Source organism: Pseudorasbora parva, chromosome 4 (genome assembly GCF_024679245.1).
Source record: "Pseudorasbora parva isolate DD20220531a chromosome 4, ASM2467924v1, whole genome shotgun sequence".
Taxonomy (NCBI): Eukaryota; Metazoa; Chordata; class Actinopteri; order Cypriniformes; family Gobionidae; genus Pseudorasbora; species Pseudorasbora parva.
Window position 1 is genome coordinate 21,858,984 of NC_090175.1, and position 15,960 is coordinate 21,874,943.

Sequence of the window (15,960 nt, forward strand, 5' to 3'; positions counted from 1 at the left end):
TTTGCTTAAAATCACCATGGAATTCAAATGGACAGTTCTTATTTTTCTTTCAATGCCGTATTTATTATAAATGATTCATCAATCATTTTCATATATTGATGTGCCTTTAATCGCATCCACTTACCCCTCGCAACAACATCTCTTTCGTGATGATGCGTACACAGATACAGGGTAATTCATAATTATGACCCTATAATGAAATTTTGAAAGTAGTAAGAAAAAAACTCCATGTCCTGTATTGACTTATTTGTGCTTTATTTTGTTTAAAGAAACTCTTTCAAGAGTCATTGACGCGTCAAGTGACAACACCGATTCCTTCGTCAAAGCTCAGGTTAAGCTAAAAAAGCTCTGAGATGAAATATTTGCCTCAGCTGATGAATTTAGTATTAGTGACTGCAAAGAGTATGTGGCTGCACTGTGGAGTAATGTGTTTAGACAGCTGCTTTCGCTGTCTCACTTCACTTGTTCCTGTAATGTCTGAATGTTCTTACCAAACCGGTCTATGAATTGGCCCATATTCAGCTGGGGAGGAAAAGGTTCAGTAAACGTTCTGTTGGATTTAAAGGGTTCAAAAAAAATCACACTGCCCTCTCTATACCTCTGAAACAAGTTTCAGTTCAGGTGTGGCTTGAAACACAATCTGGCTATAGTTCTAGGTGGGTTTGCCAAATGTTCTCCCACGGATTCCGCAACAGTTCCCTGTGGGTAGCATGACGACCAGGGTGAATCAGCACCTATTTGAGCATGTTTTGTTTCCCTGGTAATGCCTCTAAAGCACATGGAAAGGTCATACAGGATAGTGTGCAATTTGTAGGATGCTGTAGGAACTAAGCCATCATGAGGCCTGATCCTTATATGGGGAACCGATTGGCTGTAAAATGAGAGGAAGTACAGCGAAATGTCAAGGGGTTGACAAAAATACTGCTCAAACATAGTAATGGAGCATTGGGCAGGTTATTCATTTTGCAGACGTTACGAAAAGCCATTTGTGGAAGCCTTTTCCAGTTCAACCTTAAACCTACCTATAGGATCAAACCCGTAATATTTACATTGACATCCCGTAATATTAAAGGGATAGAAGATTCTGTCATGATATAATAAACATTTTTTTTGTGGTTCCAAACATATATAGAGGGATGCTTTAAAGAACACTGCGATTTTATATGACTAATATTTGATATACTAATATACTAACTAATATGCTAACTAAAACACGTTAAAGTTAAAAAGGAAAAACACAACCTGTGTGCTATATTATTAATATAGTCAGTCACGCAGTCTCATTCACAGATTTGTCTAAATTTGAAAGCTATAACTGACTTAATATCTGCCTGTTTCTTACACAAAACAGCAGTACAGCTTAATTAAAAACATTTATGATGATACTAATTTTGTCCAATTTGGAGCTGAATTGCCTGTTGTCTTTCTATGCATGCATTGTATGGCAAAAATAAGTGCAAGTCATAAAAGAATGCAAGCCATACAAGTTTGAAACAACATGAGAGTAAATTAATATTTTCATGTTCAGCTGAACAATTCCTTTAACTATTACACTATTTACAGCCGTAATCTAGTGGTAATTGTAATGTCCCTGTGATTTGTGATATCATTAGTTGGTTTTATCTAGCATTTAGTATGAGAATCTCAAAGGAGCTACTGTATATGGGTCCCTATATCTATCTATGTATGTGTGTTTGTGTGTGTGGTAGCTGTGCTGAGGTGGGCTGCTCTGAGGGGACAGGCTGATCCTCTCTCTGAGTAACAGCAGTGTTAGCTGCAGACGTTGGCTCTAATAAAGGTAATTTAGACCTGCCAACAACCCCCACTGGGTCTCTTCATGCCCCTAGAGCTCACGCACAACCTCCCCACATAAATCATACTCCTCTCTGTGCTGGTGCATATGTGTCTGTTTACTTGTGTGAGTAAAGTTTTGTATGTGTGCTTGTTTTCTAGGACTGTTGGATTTTGCTAACATTCCTAACACTTATGTGTAGATTCAGCTCTACATTATATACTGGAGCAGTAATGAGACAGATAAAGACAGAGTAGAGAAGAGTTGAGGTGTGACACAGTTACATTAAAGTATGTGAGCAGTAATTGGCTTATGGAATTCCTTAAGCTAATTCTCCAAACTCTCTTTATATCTGGTTCTCTCGCACTCTTTCTCTCTCATTAAATTAGATACCCGCTGGGTTGGCCCATTCATGGAGCAGGCGATGTCCAGCACTCTGACCCGAGCCGAAGCAGGGGGTTATGGGAGAGTGGGCGGTATTGACTTCTCCGGCAGAATGACGGCAACCCCCTGCTGATCTGATCGAGCCGCTCGCACACACACATTTGAGTGGGGTGCTCCATTAACTTTCCGTTTCATAAACGAGAAATGAATGTGGAGGTCTCTCACCTCTGTACCGGAATTTTATCGGTAATGAAACAGTTTCTTGATGGTCAATTGTTTTCACTTGTTGCAATGTCTAAAATTTAAACTAATGTGGATGAATAAAAAAAACATAAAGAGACAAAAAGAGGATGGGCACGCACAGATTTAAGAGCCGTGGGGCATTCGGGGAACGATCATGCATGCGTATGGAACACATCCAAGGCTATTAGAATACAAATGTGCCTAGTGCAAAATAAATAAAAAACACATCTTGTTCTCTCAGCTGACAAAGAATGTAAATTGGCTGTTAGGTTTATTTCCTTGTCTCCTTTTCCTCGGTTGTCTCGCGAGTGCTAAAACAGCTAAAGGTGGGCGAGATCATGGGAGGTGGATCGCTTTGTTGATGAGCCCTGGGTACAGCGAGAGATGAATGATAGAGCAGCCTTCAGTGAAAGACCAATTCTACATGGTTGTGTGAGGAAAGAGAGGGAGAGAGAAAGAGGGCAATGGAGGGAAGCATAATGCCTGATCAGTTTGAAGCTGAGCCGCTACTGCCTTAGGTGTGTGCAAAATGAGTATGAATGAATAAGAGAAAAAGGAAGAGTTTTCACCAGGGTAGAGTTCACATGCAAAATAGTAAGAATTATAGTTCAGCTAAGGCAACTTATACAAGGCAGGATTGGCGGTTATGTAACCAGTGGGACTCGCAATGCTATCGAGGACCCAGTGATGTTTCCTCTTAAAATATAGCTACACATTTCTCACTATATGTCACTTATGATCATTAGCAAGAGGATGGGGAAAAATGGCTTTCTGTGACTCAACGAGAAACTATTTTAGGATATTAGTGGGAGAAAAACAAAAGCAGGCAACACCAAGATAACTAATAATAATAAAAAAGAAAAAGCGACAGCCGTGAACCGTTGCTCTAACAGTAAGAGATACACACCAATGAATATAAAAGACTTTCTGCTGCAATAAATCAAGGGCAAAACCAAATGTCCTTCCATCCCTCAGGGTGTTGTGGTGTGAGTACAGCCGCTGACAGCCCGTCCCCTGAGCATTTCCAAATCACCCCCACAAATTACCTCAACTCTCACTGTCCTTATTTACAATCAGCCACTTTTCTGCAAAGAACCAATGTTACATTTTTGCTTGCCCATTTATGAAAAAAAAGATGTTTTAAGATGTGTTTTATGTTAAGATATTTCATAAGTGTCTTTTTTTTGTTGTAAAGACAGACTATTCATTACTCTAAAATCATTCAGAGAAAATGATAAGTGGGTAGACAAAGCAGCTCGCAAACCTGTGAAAATAAGAGTGTGCTGTGGAAAGACTGTGAGTTAGTAATTTCTCCAGAGTGTCACAACTCATTCATAGAGACAGAGACCGAATGAAAAACTCTGCCTAAATGTAAAATGCTTTTCATAGGTGCGAAAAGCTGTGAAGTATTTATGAGTGGCTTCTCCATCTTTTAAAACAAGACTGAGGAACTCTTGGCATGCCATTCTTCCTCTGGCTGGTGTTTGGTCCAACGGGGCCCCTTTATGAGTTCCTCCAGCCTTTAAACTCAATGCTAAGAGCAACTTGGAGAGGACATCAGGACTCTGTTCAGAAGATGCAACTTGTTCACCAAGGACACCACTTTGTTTTAAAAAGGGAATTGTTGAGGTAGGTAGATGTGTTGGTTGTCATGTTTTGCTCATGAATTATTAAGGTTAATCATAAATTATTTACCATGATTTTTTTCCTATTTAGTCAAATAGCCACTGTATATTCTATATTCTTCTTGAGATCAGGGGTCTCATTTATAACCGTTACGTATGCACAAAACAGGCCATGAAAAAGTCGTACGCCGACGCTTAAGTTGTGATTTTTTAAAAACATTAATCTTAAATTCATAAACTTGATGGGAAAATTTGTGCACCTGCACGCAAACTCTGACCCATGCGTAAAAACTCTTTTAGAAAGAACTGAAAGTAAGAACATTTAACTGTTTTCATTTAGATATACACATAATAATTTAAATAAGCGAGTTAAACAAAAATGATATGAATTTAGATAGACGGATGAGCTACTTTTGATACATTTTCGTGTGACTTGCTGTTTTAATGACAGCAAGGATTAAATAGGCTAATTCAAATAATTCCTCTTTAAACTAAACTGCAGATCTCATGTTGTGACAAAATATTTTTAACGAGAACGATGATTAGTGATGCATGCATACATCGACATTACAGACACTGCAAGATTCAGTGGTCTGGTTTGAATAGGTCAAATGATAATAGCTTAGGCTACTGTACAACCGCAGCTGCAGGAGACATCTTCACAAAATTATGAAAAATACAACTGTTACTATTATAAATGTATGTGCATATGTAAAATAGAGCTTTTGTGCATACGTACACTTTTAGGATGAAATCTACGAAATGTTTTATAAATGAGACACCAGGCGCCTCATTTATAAACGTTGTGTATGCACAAAAGAATGCGTACGCCAATATCTATGCAATAACTGATATTTATAAAAAGATAACTTGACTGGAAAATGTGCGGTCCTTCACGCAAGCTCTGATCCAGGCGTACGCACAAAAACGGGTAAAATGAGAAATAGTGACACCGGCAGCAAATGGAAGAAACACGTTAAAGTGTGTGAAACTGTAGAATGTTGTGTAAAAGAAATGGCAATACTGCCTCTCATAAATAACATGAAGACATCACAAAGCAAGTCTTACAATTAACAGCCTACACAAACACCCGTTTGATCGATCTGCAGTGTAAAACAAACAAAATCAAATGAAAATTACAACAGAAATGCAAATCAACACATATTTGCAAAAAGAAAAGTAAAACATGGTCTGTGATAAAATTGCATGTTATGCAATTCATCCTCATAAATAATATGGTTAACAGAACGAAATAATGTACAAAACCGATATTCTCGTCAAAGTGTCCATCTGGCGGTGTAAATACAGATGAAATTAGATAGACAGATAGATTGATAAATAGATCGATAGAGGTATTAAAGGTCCCGTTCTTCGTGATTCCATCTTTCAAACTTTAGTTAGTGTGTAATGTTGCTGTTAGAGCATAAATAATACCTGTAAAATTATAACGCTCAAATTTCAATGCCAAGCGAGATATTTTATTTAACAAAAGTTCCCTTTCAAAGCCTACAGCGAACGGCTGGTTTGGTCTACAGCAGGAAGTGCAGGGATGTAATGACGTCACTAGAACCGTTTGTTGACTAACCCTCCGCCCACAAGAACACGCAAAATAGGGGGCGTGGTCTTGTTGCTCTCCCTCGTGGAGAAGAGTGCACATTCAGCGCTTGCATCTCCCCGTTATGGTAAGAGGCGGGACCTTTCCGGGCAAAGTGCGCTAAGCTGCTGTCCAATCACAACACGGGAAACGCTGGCCCAATCAGAACTCGTTATGTATTTCTGAAGGAGGGACTTCATAGAACAAGGAAATCATCAGGCCGTTTTTAGGACAGAGGAAACAGCGCTGTACAGATAAGTCAATTGTGTGAAAAATACTGTGTTTTTTTACAAGCGAAACATGGACTCATGCTATATTGCACACTGTAAACACAATCAAAGCTTCGAAAACACACGAAGAATGGGACTTTAAATATTAATTGTGCACTAGGGAAAGTTGTTTTCATAGTAAAAATGTCTTCTTCAGCTACGGAATAATAGTATTCATGCTTATGCCTTTAGTTAGTTTTATTTTTGATAAAATAACGTATGACGTATGTCTCAAACATTCAGAAAGAAAATAAGAAATTCTCCTCAACAGCTCACAGCTCCAGTGTCCCCTTTCCCCACCCATGGCAGACACACTCTGGCGCTTTTTTGCACTAGCTTTTTTTTTTTATTTCGGCCACGGTCCGAGGTTGTGAGGTCGTAGCATTTACGGCGTCTGCAAACTTTTGCCACTCAAGTGCCATTTTGGCATTAGTAATGCCCACAGTGCCCTCCAAACAACATTTTGCTCCTCTTTTCCACCTCGCCAACGATAACTTCAACTTCACATTGAGTGAAGTTACGTTTTTTTTTTCCTCTCTATGTTTGCCATGATTTTGTACATGAAGTGACATGAAGCCGCAAAAGCTGCGCTACATTTAGAATTGATTGTGATTTATTATGGGAAAGCAGCGTAGGATGTGCGTGTGCACGGTTTTATAAATCCGAATATTTCTGTGCGTACACACTTCCTATGTTTCATCCGTACACCACTTCTGAGGCAAATCCTATGCAAAGTTTTATAAATGAGGCCCCAGGTCTGTAGTTTTAGAAATGTCTATATATATATATATATATATATATATATATATATATATATATATATATATATATATATATATATATATATATATATATATATAACCTTTTGTAATTGTCCTAAGTGTAAAAAAAGATGGATCTCAAATACATAGTTAATGCTGAAAGGCATTTCCTCTGGCATTTCATCCAGGCTTGTGCCAAGTTAAAAACTCTCTTTCATGAAACTCAAGGAGCAGTTAAATGAGTAAAAAATGACCCGTCTCAGGCCCATTAAGTTAACCTATCATTCTAGTGAGATTGTAGCGTTGGTTAGAGGCGAACGTCGACATGTTTGAGGCATCTGGGTGAACCCCCCCATCTAGTATTAAAGGTATCCTCCGAGGACATGGTATTGATCGAGCATTCATGAAAAATCTCTACGTGGCTATGTTAACCCTGTTGAACAAGGACAGAGGGAGAGAAATCTGATTTCCCCATCCTCTGTCTTTCCTGTTGTGTGGGTGTGGGCTTAGTGGAGATGGCTGGGGTCTGACACACCAGATGGGACTGACAGAGAGGAGGCTCTGGGTTTTCTTAGTAGCTGGAAGAGCTGCTGCCGCATAGCGTGCAAGGCATTGTTTGCTGTGTGAAACCAAAGAGGAGGATATGTTCTCCATCTGCAATGTTGACAGTGTGAGACACGGTGAGACCAAGACGCTGCATACATTGAACTCGTTTTACTCAAGCTATAATGCATTCTTATACATAATTAAATACACATCCACCTGCTGAAAAGGTCATATCAGTTTTTACAATAAAAGTTACCTGTTTACTTGATAAATGCGTAGATACGTATGTTTCTTGGTTGTCATGCTCTATGAACCTCTCTTTTTTAATATATACTATACAAATATTCAGAGAGTTTAGTACTTTTCCACTTCACCATTTGCATAGTCTAACTCAATCAGACTGAACAAATTACAAGTATTAAATCAATTTAGTGCTGTAGGATAATATTTAAATTAGAGATGCACCCGTATAAAATTTCTCTGCCCATAACGATAGCTGATTATTTGGAATGATATCGACTGACACCATTAGTTAGATTAGTTAGAAGGGAAACAAAATCCCAAATAATACTGTAAACTATAACCCTCTCATTTGGTATATTATAATATTAGAGGTTAAAATTAACAACAAAGGTATTATATTCAGCTGATAAGTCATTTTTAGATATAATAATTACACTCAAATTAAAAGTGACACTGCACACACTGAAGAAAAGGTGTGTTGGATTTACATGATTTAATAATTTACATCGGTTCCACATGATTCAATTAAGTTAAACAAACATGATTTGTTCACATAACTTTAACATAATGGAATGAAGTAATTTTTAAGTAACCCAATTGCGTAATCTCAAAATGATTTTAATATGGCTTCCTTACAACAGTGGTATGCACAGGGGGGCTTGAGACCCTGCCTCTTTAATCGAATCACAAGCTTTGTTATTGTATATTATTGTGGTCACTTGACTCATTTATAAGACTGTACTAACTAGCTTTCATTCTGTTAGTCAGCAATAGCCCATAATGAACATGTCAAGTGCTATGAAATGCTCTTTAATGACATGTGCTGTCTCAGTCCACAGCCTAAGCAATCACTCCGCTCTCTCCACTATGGTAACCCAGTATAATTTAAATGGTTCTAATTATTGCAGCATAATTAAACATTAAACACTATTAAACAATATAAAGTCTCCCCCTTATCTAATTTTGCCCAAAAAAACACATAACTCAACACTTAAGTTCAACAATTTTACTCCTCTCGTTGAGTCCCAAGCAAAGCACGCTGGGAACTACAGTTTCAGCAAAAATCATGTTTGAGTATTGGTTCACATTTATCCCAAATAATGTAATCTAGTAGATTGCACATTTTAGAGAATTACATTAATATAAAGCAAAGAATTCACGTTTAGAAGAGAAGTACAATTTTGTTGCCAAGATCGCAAATAATAAGATAAAATAAATTAGACAATGTGTGTTTTACTTTTCTTTCAGTGCATAAGGTAGTCATCATTAGCACTTGTCTTCATCACACATTTTTTCAAACATATAATCAACATTAAATGTGCTCCTCTCTAGTGTTTTTTATAGCTAAGTAACTGCAAACATTGGAAAACATACCTGAGGTAAATGTGACATTACATAATACATGTTCATAAGATGTTTTATTGACGTCCTTTCTGTGCGGTTGATACACAGACTAAGTGATTACATGAGACATGATACATTCCGGTAAGTTGTACTGTCTCTTTCAACATACCTTTTGATGTTCATGCATGTTTTTTGAGATATAAAGTGTATTAAGGTGGAAGAAAAGACATGTGCTTTGCTGCAGTGAACGGTCATGTCACATTTAAGGATGTCAAAATGCCATTTACTGTTTGAATTGCGTGATAAAATGGGACATACTGACAAACTGAGACATTGTTTCTTATCTTTCTCATCTCTTAGCTCTTTGAGATTATTGAATGGGAGGTGAATTGTATTTCTGTAACTGTATGGGAGATGAACTGTATTTCTGTTACAGCACCTTGTTCATATTGTATCTTATTTTGTTATTCTCCTGCGGAAAATGTTTAAACATATCAGGATAACAGTTAACTTTTCAGATGTAAGCAGTGCTGCTTAAAGATTGTCAAACTCTTTAAGTAGGTCTAACTATTATTAACCTAAACTTTATTAATTCTGCGCAGTAATTTGGGAGGAACAGAAGTCATTTAGTAAATGGAGAGCCATTTGGTAAATCTATCAGCAAGTCCATTTGTGGAAACATCTTGAACAAGAAGAAAAAGTGTAGTAACAATGTTCCATTGTGTATTCCCCTAACATCAGTCGTTTGAAATAACAGGTTTTGGAAAACAAATTCAGAGGGATAATGAGGTCTGATAATGAAAGCTGGAACGGGACAGGGAACAGACAGAGATGAAAGAAAGTGAGAAGAAATCTGTTTTTGGGCTTGTTAATGTTTGGCCCCTACAGGGCACTGCCATGATTAGCTCTCCATATATTTCCATAATTTCTGTGATGCTCTTAAATGTCCTGCTGTGTGCATCTTCAGTAATGATCAGAGCTGCTGAGGGTCTGACCAGAGACACCCCGTTAGTTGTAAGCCAGACACAGTACAAACACTATCTTCATATTGTCGCTGATAACAGCTAACAACGATGTCATTATGGCAAACAAGGTTGGGACTTTAAAAAACAACATTGACAAAAGCAACAACTAAAAGTCACACAACGCATTTCTTCCTGCAAACTTTTTACTTACATTTCTACATGTCTGAATAGTCCAAATTCTCATAATTCCAGTCTGCAGCTAAGAACATCATTTTGAAGATGAAAATGCAGAATGAAAAAAAAAAAAGATTATATTAATTATGGGACGGTTGTTAAACCCTGTGTGAAAAACTTCACAATCGCGTCTTGCTCTCTTTCAGTCTCTCTAGAAGGCGGTGATCTCTGCTCTATTAGCAGCTGCATTGACAAAAGCAGCAGACCTGGCTGTGGAGTGTCAGTAAATAGCTTTCTGGAAGCTGCTGAACTGTCTCGAATACAGTGGAATAATTAACTCTGAAATTGATTTGGCTTCATTTCTCTAAAGAGCAAGATTAGCTTTTGTTATTCAGCCATTCTGCTTGTTGATCACACAGAGAATCCGACTACTTTCTGCAAACCTGTTGAACACAGAGCTAATACTGCACAGGCTTTAATACTGTACATCTTGTCAATCCCAGCAGCAAAAAATTGAACTGCAAATGACTTCTCTCAATGTGACAAAAAAGCAGACAATAATGAAAGGCCACTGAATGAACAAGCACATTCCTATTTGGATGTAATAGGGACTCACCGATGCTGTCCTCTCATCCCTTTATGACTTTATGATAAAAGGGGGCTGCCGGGTCTCTACAGCACTGAATAGGTTTAGAGCAATATTGCAGTGAGAAAGGAAAAAGAGGGCACTTCATTTCCTCTTATTGACTTTGGAGACCAGTCTTGACATCATCAATACAAAAAAATTTGTAGACGTGTGCCTCTCTGGGTGTGTGTTTCCTGTGTCTGATAACTATGAGGTGAAACCTCCCAGGTGAATTTTGTCACTTTTAGTACAGTTTAAATTAGATCATATTGCACCTTTCCACAAATATTAGTTAGTTGGTGTCCTATTATAGTTGAAATTTAAGTGTACCCAACTGAGCAAGCCAAAGGCGACAGTGTATGTAATAGTTAATGTAATGTTTGTGATAACATATAACTGTTCAGAATGAATTATTTTTCTTTCTATATTTGACTATTTAATGTCAGTTTAGCATATTTTAAATGATTTTGCATTTAGCTGACTTTAAAATGGTAAATGGCACTCTTCAGAACTAAGCTTTATTCATTAAAAATGTATTTGACAATATATTTAACTACTTCAGTTATCACTTAAAATGAAATTAAATGTATTGTGCAGTTGTCATTGTATTTTTTTTTGTTGTGCCAGTTGACAAGCATTAAAACATTATTTATTAATTTTATATTTATTAATTTTTAAAATATTTGATCACATTTTAAACACCATTGGGTAGTTTCAAATTTCCAGTCGTTGGATTAAACCTGCTGGGTCGCAATGCTTGGTTGATTCTACCAGGCGCTTGGTTGTTTCACGTGCTTCCCGCCTTGATTCGTTTAAAATCGCTCCCAAACTGTCATTTTGAAAGGACAATGCAAAAGGCAAAGCCACTGGTTGCAGATGTTTTAAGATAAGTTAATATATTTTCATTAATAATCATTTTAATTAGCATAATTCTAGTTTTTTTTTCTTCTTCGCGGCAACAATTCTTAAGCTTACATGACGTTAAGACGACAAAAGTTTTACGTTAACGTTAACTCAGAATCCGATGCAATGTAAGTTATTGACTAATTAGTAAGTTACTAATTCTGAGGTCGCATGTGAGACGATAGATTAATACAGTTTGTGATTACACAGAACCATGATCCCCTTAAGAAAATTAAACATGGTTGTATGTAGGGATGTCACAAGTACCAGTACTTCGGTACCAAGTACATACTGAAATGTTAAAAATGTGACGATAGTATCTGTATAGCATCGACTCACAAGTAGACTATATTCGGTCCCGCAGCTGCGTTCAGTCGCGTCATGCAGGGCTCCAGACTGTAGCCGAATATATACCAGTGTCTGTGTATATGAAATACTATTTAAATATTACTATTCCATGTTTTGCGTCTCTGTGTGAATGACGGGGGCGCGTGTCATATTATGAACACAGAGACTCAAAAGTCACGGCAACCCGTCAAAATAAAAGTTTGATTTAACCATGAATAAATTGACAGAATATATTAGGTTTGCAGTTGTCATTGTTGCCAATTTTAACACATTTGTGTATTGTACCATTTGTCAAGCAATAAAAATTATTGTTCTAACAGTCTAAACATGCATTCTTCATTTGTTCTTTCATGATTGTCTAGTTTTACAGTAGGCTAATGCACAGGAGTTTTAACCCAGCAAGAATAACCCAGAATAGAAAACCCATTAATGGTAAAAATGCCACTGGGTTAATTTAACCCAGCATGTGTTCTGTCCAATATTTACCCAGCGCTGGGTTGCCAATTGGGTTGTTTTTAACCCAGCCATATTTAGAGTGTGCATCTTTCTTAACAATTCTTTTTTTAATTTGCTTAATTGCAACCACTGACAAATAAATCACTATAAATCAGTGATTGTGACTGATTTTGCCAGCACAGGTCACATATAATGCAGTAATGGTGATATTTATTGGATTTTGGATAAAAATTATAATACATTTAATTCAGTAGAGCTGAATTCATGATTTGTTTATATTAAAACAAAATATTAATAATGCATCATTCAAATAACAAGTATTTTCACATTATTCAGAAGGCGTCATGTGTAAATATATTTGTACATGCAGTGAAAGGAAAGCCTTTTTATCTCTCTCTTTCCTGCCTTTCTTTTGTTGTGTGCTTCCCTTCTCTCTTCAGAAACAGAAGCATTACAAAAATGTCCACGAGTCTCTCTCATTATAGCAGAGCAGACGAGTGTAGTGTGAACTGAAGAAAAACAACAGAGGTCCCATGCCTGCTGGAACACCATCTCTCCCATGCGGTTCAACAGAACCATCGCGTCTTTGAGACAAACCAGCCCACCTCACACTGCAAAACATCATCTCTACAGCCATTCACAAATCCTCTCATCAGCGAGGCATTTGTAAGGAATGAGGAAACAACGGACTCCATTCAGAGAGAAAGTTGAAACAAGGCGTTCGCCACATAGTACATGATAAATACTGTATGCAAGCAGTTTAAATCTAGGATGACGCAACAGGATAATAACTAAATGTTTGTCTGTCGACGTTGCCACTTTCTGCTACTAAGGCAACATGGACACATTTTGTGGATTCTGCAGGTGACTGAGTAATTCAAAATTGCAGTGGTTTCCATGGCAATGTAATTGACAAAGCAGTTGTTTTTTAAGTAGTACTCCACAGTTTGTGTAATAACATTTTGCAGGCTTGCTAAAAGGGGTAACCTGAACAAAATGTTCTGCTACATAAATATGCTTGGTAATCAAGTGGGGTTGCATGAATGACCAGTCAGTCATAATGTTTATAACACTAATACATTGTATTATATTCCTTTTGCATGAGATTACAAAAAAAACAACGTCTGCTGTTAGGGTGTTTCTAATACAACGTCTATTGGAGTGACAGTAAAATTAAACACCTTTCTCTCTTTTTACTGCTGTTATTAATCTCACCCTATTTTTTTCCATCTTTTTGAAAGTTGTGAAATCATGATTTTTGAGTTTTTCTTTTGAGCAAATGGTGACACAAAAATATATATTTAATGTATACTCTCATTTACCGTTATAAAAGTTAACCCAACTATGACGACTTTCATTCTGAGAAACTGTGAAGAAAATGTGAAGAGGGTCTATTATAATTCAACAGTTGAAAAAAAAAAACATAATTCTGAAAGTGATTCTAATTATATTTAGAATGCAATTCTTAGAATGATTTTTAGAATTATGTCATTATAGTCATCATTATGTGTACACAAGACTTTATTTTATCATTATTTAATAATGGAATATAATTATATGCAATTAAATATAAATTATTATTATTAAATATAATAGAATTTAAATATTAGAAATAAGTTATTATTCATTTTAAATTATTACTATTATTTTTTAAAATATTATATTTTATAAATTGTAAATATAATATACAACAATTACATATGCTTTTTTTCAGAGTGGGTTTTACTTTGTAAACTGTCTGAAAGCTAAATGAAATTTCAACATGCTAATAAAATAAATTAAATAAATTAATAAAACTTTGACTAATTTATTTTATAAACTTCACTAATACTTGTTCACTAATACAGTTGACTTCACTAGTCAACTAATCAGTTGTTGGACCTATCTAGCTGACCCAATCATAATGAAAAGCATCAGGGTTTCACCTACCAATGCAGTAACAGAGCAGCACAGAGAGCAGCACGGAAACGGCCATGGCACTGAGGGCTGTACACCTCCATGAGCAGTACTTAGAGGACTTCTTGAACTTGAAGGCGCTGCGGGAGAGTGTGTTGCGGGGCAGAGGCCGTGTAGGGGGCGAGTAGACCGCCCCCGTGGCCATGGTGTAGCCTGGCGTGGCCGTGCTGAACAGAGGAGTGGTGCCGGTTCCTGTCTTAAAGAGAAAGTGCCTGAGAGAGAGAGAGAGAGAGAGAGAGAGAGAGAGAGAGAGAGAGAGAGAGAGAGAGAGAGAGGAGAGAGAGAGAGAGAGAGAGAGAGAGAGAGAGAGAGAGAGAGAGAATGAACATTTACTCCAGTTCTGACAGACATTTGACACATTTAATAAGATTTTTTTTTCATTGAACAGCTTTAGGGAAAGAAGATTAATGCCAATAAATTCTCTGTTGCAGCTCAAAGAAGCATATACCTTTTCATCGAAAGCTCAGTATATTAAGTCTAAATGAATAGTTATATCAGCACAGATTGTTCACAAAGTGGGGTGCAGTACAGGAAGTGCGGTGTACAGCCCTCGCAAACCGCCCTGCTCCTGTATGTCTCCCTCTAAGCTAGTGTCACCCTCTCCTGCTGATTGGCACTTAAAGTATGATTGGCTAACAGAAGCCCTTGGCATGTGGTAATTATGCAGGGCAGATATTACCAGCACATTTATTAAGCTGGCCCTTTTTTGTTTGCTTGAACACCACAGCGAAAATCTGACTCTCTTCTCTTTTTTTTCAACCTTTACCGAACATATCTCAATCAAAGCCCTAGTGTTTGACTTCCCTTTAGACTGCTGTGCTTCTTTGCCCAAGTGAAAGTGGAGAAATGGGAAAAGTGTGTGTGTGTGTGTGTGTGTGTGTGTGTGTGTGTGTGTGTGTGTGTGTGTGTGTGTGTGTGTGTGGCACTTTCCACTATAAATCTGGAATCAACTGATTGGACTTGAGAGGTGGAGAAAAAGCTTTTTTCTAATTAAAAATCACTAACAGTATTGTTTCCTCTGCTGAAGAGAGAATTTTAAAAATGAATTTTATTAAATGTAAGAATTAAAGATCATACTCTCCCAGGTGACAGACTGTAGACATAGTTGCAGCCAGGACTAGATGTCTATATCTACAATACATTGTCTATATTGTCTAACAGTCAGGTTAGAAACAAAAGTCCAAATACATAATCTTGCATTTTCTCCAACAGTTGTTTTGTATAATCTATTTTAAATTATATTCTTCTCTTGTGTGCGTGTGTGTGTGTGTAAAACTGATATATAAAACTGTATATAAAAATTATATAATTAAAAGTCAAATAGAAAAAAAATATTAAAAATAAATAAATTGGGAAGGCAATCATGCAAAAACATAATTTTTTTGCTGGATATATTTAGATCAAAAACCTACAATAAACTATTTAATTGCATATTTCATCATGACAACTTCACACATATAACGTCATGGTACTTTACTGGGGAAACATTTTAAATGTTTATTCTTTTTTCTTTTTTTCCCCAAAACTTTAAGATACATCTATGTGCTCATATAGAAATAATGGTCAAAATAATAATAATAATAATAAACAGAAAAATGTGTTAAAAAGAGTTAAAAGCCTATACATAACCCTCTTCCGCAACATGAAATCCCCTCCTTTTGTTAAACAAAACAACTCACAAGCTTGCAGAGCTAAGCAATTCTCTAAAACTGCATGGTTGTCTGTTCGATTG

General features: G+C 36.7%; 1 protein-coding gene across 1 annotated transcript in view; it reads right to left on the minus strand.

Moving 5' to 3' along the window:
* tenm3 (teneurin transmembrane protein 3) overlaps positions 1–15,960 on the minus strand; it is a 309,711-nt gene that overhangs the window by 95,227 nt on the left and 198,524 nt on the right. Inside the window, exon 7 of the mRNA XM_067442491.1 lies at positions 14,202–14,440. Within this exon, the coding sequence (XP_067298592.1) occupies positions 14,202–14,440 (239 nt within the window). The remainder of the gene's footprint in view (positions 1–14,201; positions 14,441–15,960) is intronic.